The sequence below is a fragment of the Sus scrofa genome, chromosome 2 (assembly GCF_054392235.1).
Source record: "Sus scrofa isolate SSC_HxYL_T2T_F1_AM1 chromosome 2, Sscrofa_HxYL_maternal_Yorkshire_Landrace_v2.0, whole genome shotgun sequence".
Classification (NCBI taxonomy): domain Eukaryota; kingdom Metazoa; phylum Chordata; class Mammalia; order Artiodactyla; family Suidae; genus Sus; species Sus scrofa.
Window position 1 is genome coordinate 81,836,607 of NC_139384.1, and position 8,213 is coordinate 81,844,819.

Below are 8,213 nucleotides of genomic sequence, written 5' to 3' on the forward strand. Positions count from 1 at the left end.
CTCCTGGCTGAGTGTTGAAGTTGTGTCTAAAAACTCAGACCCTGGGCGAAGACTGGGAGAATTTTAGTTTCAGGTTTTCAGGAATGTCTTCCTAATCACTAGCTAAACACTAAGCTAAGTAGAGATTTTAATGACCATATATGAGGGAGAATATAGGCTTTATAGAATTAGTTCAGAGAAGTCATTAAAGGAGCCTCTGACTGCAGTGGCTTGGGTCACAGCTGAGGCTCAGATTCAGTCCCTAGCCTGGGGACTTCCAGCTGACACAGGTAGAGCCATTTAAAAAAAAAGTCAGGGAGTTCCTTTAGCGGCTCAGTGATTAATGAAACCAACTAGGTCTTTTGCCCATTTTTCAATTGGGTTGTTGGCTTTTTTGCTGTTGAGTTGTATAAGTTGTTTGTATATTTTAGCTATTAAGCCCTTGTCAGTTGCATCATTTGAAACTATTTTCTCCCATTCTGTAAGTTGTCTTTTTGTTTTCTTTTTGGTTTCCTTTGCTGTGCAAAACTTGTCAGTTTGATGAGGTCCCTCTGGTTTATTTTTGCTTTTATTTCTGTTGCTTTGGGAGACTGACCTGAGAAAACATTTGTAAGGTTGATGCCAGAGAATGTTTTGCCTATGTTCTCTTCCAGGAGTTTGCTGGTGTCTTGTCTTACACTGAAATCTTTAAGCCATTTTGAGTTTATTTTTGTGGAATTATGTCATCACTTATGATGGAGCATGATAATGTGAGAAAAAAGAATGTATACATGTATGTGTAACTGGGTCACCATGCTGTACAGTGGGAAAAAAAATAATGTATTGGGGAAATAAAAAAAAAAAAAAAAGAAAGAAAGAAACCAGCTAGGATCCATGAGGATGTGGGTTTGATCCCTGGCCTTGCTCAGTGGGTTAAGGCTCCAGCATTGCCGTGATGTGGCTCGGATCCTGTGTTGCTGTGGCTGTGGTGTAGGCCAGTGGCTATAGCTCCAATTCAGCCCCTAGCCTGGAAACTTCCAAATGCTGTGGGTGTGGCCCTAAAAAAAATAAAGAGACAAAAAAAAAAGTTATTAAATAACTGAATAAAAACTAGTACAGAAAAACAGCAAAGACAACAAAACTTTAGGAGGAAGTAAACTCTGATTTCCATAGTTGCCATGTTATATTACAAGGCATACCTCAGAGATTTTGTGGATTTTGTTCCAGACTAGCACAATAAAGCAAATATTGAAATAAAGCAAGCCACATACATTTTTTGGTTTCCCAATGCATGTAAAGGTTATGTTTACACTGTATTATAGTCTATTAAGTGTACAAAAGCATTATGTCTACATACCCTAATTTAAAATATTTTAGTGCTAAAAAATGCTAATCATCATCTGACAACACAGGGTTGCCAAAAACCTCACTATTAAAAAAAAAAAAAAAATTCGGAGTTCCCGTCGTGGCGCAGTGGTTAACGAATCTGACTAGGAACCATGAGGTTGCAGGTTCGGTCCCTGCCCTTGCTCAGTGGGTTAACGATCCCGCGTTGCCATGAGCTGTGGTGTAGGTTACAGACACGGCTCAGATCCCGCGTTGCTGTGGCTGTGGTGTAGGCTGGCGGCTACAGCTCCAATTCGACCCCTAGCCTGGGAACCTCCATATGCCGAGGGAGCGGCCCAAGAAATGGCAAAAAAAAAAAGACAAAAAAAAAAAATGCAATACTGCAAATCACAGTGAAGTGAAGCACAATTAAATGAGGTATGACTATATTTGAAAGGTCCAGTTTTCAACAACAAAAAACCCTAAAAAACATACAAAGGAACAAGAAAATTGTACATATACACATGAAAAAGTGAATAGAAATGGTCCCTGAGAGAGCTCAGATATTGGTTACTAGATAAAGACTTCAAATCAGCTGTTTTTAATGTGGTCAATGAGCAAAAGGAAATCATACATAATAAATTAGAGTTAAGAACAATTTATCACTAACTAGAGAATATCAGTAAAGAGAAAGAAATTATAAAAAAGACAATGTAGACCAATCTGGGGTTGACAAGTACAGTAACTGAAATGAAAATTTTTACTAGAGGACACAATTGTTATTGATTTGAGTAGGCAGAAGGAACTATCAACAAAAATTGAAGATGAACCATTGAGATTATCCACTCTGAGGAACAGGAAAAAAGGAAAAGAAAAAAAAATTAACAGAGCCTCAGAGACCTGTGGGGCACAATTAAGCATACCAACATATGCATAATGCAAGTGTCAGAAGGAGAATGACAGAAGGGGCAGAAAGAATATTTGAAGAAATAGTGGGAGTTCCCACTGTGGCTCAGAGAGTTAAGAACCCAACATAATGTCTGTGAAGATGCAGGTTCAATCCCTGGCCTTGCTCAGTGGGTTAAGGATCCAACATTGCTGCAAGCTGAGGTATAGGTCAAAGATGGGCACAGATCCCACGTTGCTGTGGCTGTGGCATAGGCAGCAGCTGTAGCTCTGATTCAACCCCTAACCATGGAACTTCCATGTGCTGCAGGTGAGGCTGTAAAAAGGAAAATAAATTATTTAAAAAAAAAGAAAATAATGCTTGAAAACTTCAAAAGTTTGATGAATGTGCGAGGCTACACATCCAGAAGCTGAATGAACTCCCAGTAGGATAGATTCAAAGAGATCAGCCCTAGACACAGAGTAATCAACTGTTAAAAGACAAAGAGATCTTGAAAGTGACAAGAGAAAAATGTCTCCTTTTGTAAGAGGGATCCTCAATAAGAAAGAAACCAGATGCAAAAGTGTTGTATGGTTCCATGCATATGAAATGTACAGAGTAAGTAAATCCCAGAGATAGAAAGTAGATGAGAGGTTTCTGGTTCTGGGGAGAGGAGAAAATGGGGAAGGACTGCGTAGTGGGTATGAGATTTCCTTTTAGGATGATGTTAGGACATTAGGGCCCATACGCCGTGGGTGCAGCCAAAATAAAGTAAAACAAAAATTTTTTAAAGTCTGAGTTTCTGACTTGCTGCAGCGAGGGAGAACACACACCAAGGGGAACTGTGGGCACATGTGAAGCGCTATTATTACTGAGTATCCATCATTGGAATAGGTAGTGTGTGCCCATTACTAGTGCTCCGTAGTAAACCTCACAATTACAATGTGAGGCAGGGAAGTTCCCACTGTGGGGCAGCAGAAACGAATCCAACTAGTATCCATGGGAATGTGGATTCAGTTCTTTGTCTCGCTCAGTGGGTTAAGGATCCGGTGTTGTCATGAACTGTGGTGCAGGTTGAAGAGACGGCTCAGATCTGGCATTGCTGTGGCTGTGGCTGCCAGCTGTAGCTCCGATTGGACCCCTACCCCTGTAGTTCCAATTGGGAACTTCCATATGCTGTGGGTGTGGTCCTAAAATGCAAAAAAAAAAAAAAAAAAAAAAAAAGGAAAGAAAAAGAAAAAAGGAAAAAAACCCAACAATGTGAGGCAGGACTGTTGTCCCATTTCACAGCTAAGGAAACTGAGGCTTGAAGCTTCCAGGACTGGACAGGGGTTAGAACAATGCCCTCTGGCACCAGAACTACCCCGCCCTAACTTCTGCCGCACTTTAACCGACCTCTCTTTTAGTTGTGTCAGGCAATTTATCTCTTCCCAGAATTTTCTGAGAAGTAGAATCCCCATCCTGTTCCTTATTCTCCCTGAGTTGAGAAGGAACAGATCTGAGGCGGGGCTACAAAGGGAAACACGTGAGGTTATAAAAACCACAGTCTAGAGAGGAGGTAGAGAGAGGAACAGAGAGGAGAGAAGGATGGCAGAGATATGTGACCCCAAGGAGCCAGGTAGCCCCAGTGAGGGTGGACCCCCATTCTGGGAGTGATGATGGGGGAGGACAGGGCTCCTGGGTCCTGAGGGGACGCGAGGGGGCCTAGCATCCAGCTTGCAATCCTGAGAGCAGGGCCCAGCAGTCTTCCAAGTTCAAATGAATATGCTCTGTCCTATTCAGAGGAGAAGACATGGACGGGGCCAGTATTGGTTGAGCGAGATCTTGGACTACTGCGCAGATTAAGGAACTCACCAGGTACTAGGGTGGCTGGTTCAGGAGTAGGCCACTGGGGAAGGGGGTGGTAGGGGGTAGGGTGGGGCAGGGTCTGCCTCTGAGCCCCTAGCGCTGCCCATCTGCTGGTCCTGCAGGGTGTCTGACTTGGCCCCTCCTTCTGCTGCTGCTCTTCGTCTCATTGGGTTTCTTCATGCTCCTGGTGACCACCCTGGTTCAAGGTGAGTCAGGGGTTGGGGGCTTCGAGTCCTGGGTCCCGTTGGGTTTTCTCTCTGGGATGGTTTTTGACCTTTTCCCTAGTCCTGAAACCTACTGGGGCTGGGGCATTTGGACTCTGTGTTGCCCCTCTGTGTGACTGGGGGCCAGTTACTCCCCTTCTCTGGACCTGTTTCCTTATGTGAAATGTAGCTCATCCTCCCCTGTGGGGAGCTTAGGCTGCACTTGAAAATGAACTTGGGAGTTCCCGTTGTGGCACAGTGGTTAACGAATCCGACTAGGAACCATGAGGTTTCGGGTTCGGTCCCTGCCCTTGCTCAGTGGGTTAACGATCCCGCGTTGCTGTGAGCTGTGGTGTAGATTGCAGATGCGGCTCGGATCCCGCGTTGCTGTGGGTCTGGCATAGGCCAGTGGCTACAGCTCCAATTCCACCCCTAACCTGGGAACCTCCATATGCCACCGGAGCGGCCCAAAGAAATAGTAAAAAGACAAAAAAAAAAAAAAAAAAAAGAAAAAAGAAAATGAACTTGGTGCAGGCAGAGAGTTGGTGCTCATAAAGGGGGAATTTTCTGCTCTGTTGTAGTTTCCAGGATCCACCAGTCTCTGCAGAGAGAGAGAGAGACCAGCAGGAGACCCACAGCCCAGGTGAAGGATTTGGAGGACAGCTTCTGGAGGGGAGAGTGGGAGGGAGCTCTGAGGCTGCATGACCTTGGACGAGCCACCACCACAGGAGTGAGGGCAGGAGTAGGGGAGGGGACCGGATCCCTGCATGAGGTCCTGGAGACTGGCAATGTTGGGCAAGTCACTTTTGAAGCCTCAGTTTTCTCGTTCGTGTAATGGGCTCTCCAGGTCACAGTGAGATCCATACATAATGTTCTCATGGGGCCCTCACTGTGCCAAGCACACAGTAGGTGCTTAATAATTGAAGTCCTCTCCCTCCACTTGATGTTGCACAGGAGAAGATACAATCAAGCCTGGATAAGTTCCTGCAGCAGATGACCTGGATGAATGCCACCCTGGGTAATGGTCCCACCCCAAGGTCAAGAGGAAGTCACGGGATTGTGGATGGGGCTGGGACCCACCTTTTGTAGCTGCCATACTCAGGAGGGCAGGGCAGAGAGGGGGTCTTTTGAGTGGGTTTCTTGGGGCCTTGGGGACTGGGCTGACAGTTGGTCCCTGGGTTCCCAAGATCTGATGCAGGGATCTGGGGCTGGGGAGCCAAGTGGCCGCTCTGTCCCAACCCCTTCCCTCCTCCCCAGCTGGCCTGTGCCATCCCTGCCCCTGGCATTGGGAATTCTTCCAGGGAAGATGCTACTTATTCTCCCAGACCCAGAGTGACTGGAAATCCTCTCTCTCCGCCTGTAAGGACATTGGGGCCCAGCTGGTTATCATCAATAGCACTGCGGAGCAGGTAGACCGGGCAGGGTTCCTGTTGGGGCTGGGTCATAGGGCTGGTCAACAAAGAGCCTTCTGCCACCCTCCTCTGCCCCCTGAGAGATGGAGGTCCAGTGGATAGCTGGAGATGGGAGGGTAATGCAGTCAGGGAAGGCTTCCTGGAGGAGGAACCATAACGGACTCAGGAAGGTCACATGAGAGAAGAACCAGGATGGGAGGAGCCCATATATGGATAGAAAAGGAACTCAAGAATGCCCTCGAAGAGTTCCCGTCCTGGCTCAGCAGTGAACTAATCTGACTCTCATCCATGAGGATGCAGGTTCGATTCCTGGCCTTGCTCTGTGGGTTAAGGATCCGACATTGCTGTGGTATAGGACAGCAGCTACAGCTCTGATTCAGTCCCTAGCCTGGGAACCTCTATATGTGGCTGGTCCTAAGAAGCAAGAAAAAAAAGAATGCCCTTGGAACCATCCATAACGTAGGGTCAACTGGAGATACAAGTTAACATATCCACACATGTATGGGTACGAATACACATTCACAGCCTACTTGCACATGTGAACATACACAACTTGAGTAGAGGCTATGGACTAGACTGCAGAAGGAACTTTTGTGAGAGGCAGGGGACAGAGGGAACGTGGGAAGACATGTGACAGATGTCATTGAGGGAATCTTCCTCTAATGCCCTTTCTCACCCCACCCCAGAAATTCCTGAAGTCTTGGTATGTCAGATATAATAAAGCCACCTGGATTGGCCTCAGTGATGACACCAATGAAGGTTCCTGGCAATGGGTGGACAACAGCCCCCTCCAACTCAGGTGACCTCCCAGTGACAATGGCCCAGGAAGGGGTGGGCAGGGAAAAAACCCACCTTTCCCAAACCAGGGGTGCTCAGATTCTGGGACTGAAAAGTACCACCTGAAGAGCTTGGTGAAGATGCAGCGTCCCGCCTCCACGCTGCTGTTGGGGGACGGGGAGGGGGTCTGAGTCAGTACGGGCCCAGGAACCTGCATTTTTACTTTGCCAGAGCTGATTCTGATGGAGGTGGTATTTGAGCCCACATTTTGAAACCACCACCCTCTGGCTGGTACCTGGCAATCAACTGCCACAGCCTAGGGACAGCTTCTCCAAGGGGGGGTGGGGTGGAGGGGTGGGTTCTGGGTAGAGTAGGGGTCCCAGAGCTCTGATGGGGTTCACAGCTTCTGGAAAGAAGGAGAACCCAACAATCACGGAGATGAAGACTGTGCAGAATTGCACAACGATGGCTGGAATGATAGCAAATGTACGGTAGAAAACGCCTGGATCTGTGAGAAGCCCTCGTCTCCCTGCCCCATGCTCTGAGGGCCACTGCCCAGCCTCCTACTCCCCATCAGCAGAGAATAGGCAACAGGCCCTCAGCTGGTTTCCCTTTGGCTCCACCCTCTTCCATCTTTACCCTTTGGTGAATTCCCATCCCCTTCTTGAACGACGGTCTTTTAGATCCTACGAGAGATTCTGAAACCCCCTTATCCTCGAACCCCTCCTTCCATAGGCTACAAACCCTCTCTCTTCATCTGCAGATGGTCTCAGCAGCCCCTCCGCCCCGCCCCCCCCATGACATCCCCTTAATAAAGTCACATTGCATTATGTGTTTCATGGAACTTGTATTCCTTTCCCACCATTTCAGTTGCTCTAGTTTGATAATATGTTTGATGGACATGAGGACATTGTCTTCTTTCAACATGTTTTTCTCTACCACAGTGTATTTTATTTCCCTGATACAGTTTTGAATCAGTTTGTAATTTTGGTTGGGAATATACATATATACATATATGTATATATCTGTCTATCTACCTATCCACCTATCTATGTGTTCATCAATCCATGAACCAATTATTAATTTGGGTACTTTATTATTATTATTATTATTATTTGGTCTTTTTTTTGCCATTTCTAGGGCCACTCCTGTGGCATATGGAGGTTTCCAGGCTAGGGGTCTAACCCAAGCTGTAGCCGCTGGCCTACACCAGGGCCACAGCAATGCGGGATCCGAGCCGTGTCTGCAACCTACACCACAGCTCACGGCAACACCAGATCCTTAACCCACTGAGTAGGGCCAGGGATCGAACCCACAACCTCATGGTTCCTAGTCGGATTCGTTAACTGCTGAGCCACGACGGGAACTCCTGGGTACTTCATTATTAAAAATATTTATTTTGGAGTTCCCGTCGTGGGGCAGTGTTTAACGAATCCGACTAGGAACCATGAGGTTGCGGGTTCGATCCCTGGCCCTACTCAGTGGGTTAAGGATCTGGTGTTGCCGTGAGCTGTGGTGTAGGTTGCAGACGCGGCTCGGATCCCGCGTTGCTGTGGCTCTGGCTTAGGCCGGTGGCTACAGCTCCGATTCAACCCCTAGCCTGGGAACCTCCATATGCCGCAGGAGCGGCCCAAGAAATAGCAACAACAACAACAACAAAAAGACAAAAGACAAAAAATATATATATATATATTTATTTTATTGAAGTATAGTTGATTTACAATGTTGTATTGGTTTCTGGTATATAGCAAAGTGATTTTATACATATGTATTTTTTTGCATTCTTTTCCACTATGGTTTAAC

The 8,213-nt window shown here is 46.7% G+C and overlaps 1 protein-coding gene across 1 annotated transcript; it reads left to right on the forward strand.

Annotated features, from left to right (window-relative positions):
* The first annotated feature begins 3,757 nt into the window (after positions 1 to 3,757).
* CD209 (CD209 molecule) lies at positions 3,758 to 7,056 on the forward strand. Its single transcript, NM_001129972.1, has 8 exons — positions 3,758 to 3,788; positions 3,953 to 4,027; positions 4,141 to 4,224; positions 4,803 to 4,864; positions 5,176 to 5,239; positions 5,479 to 5,630; positions 6,320 to 6,432; positions 6,814 to 7,056. The coding sequence occupies exons 1-8, from the start codon at positions 3,758 to 3,760 to the stop codon at positions 6,953 to 6,955; spliced, it is 723 nt and encodes a 240-aa protein (NP_001123444.1). The 3' UTR covers positions 6,956 to 7,056.
* The last annotated feature ends 1,157 nt before the right edge of the window (positions 7,057 to 8,213 follow it).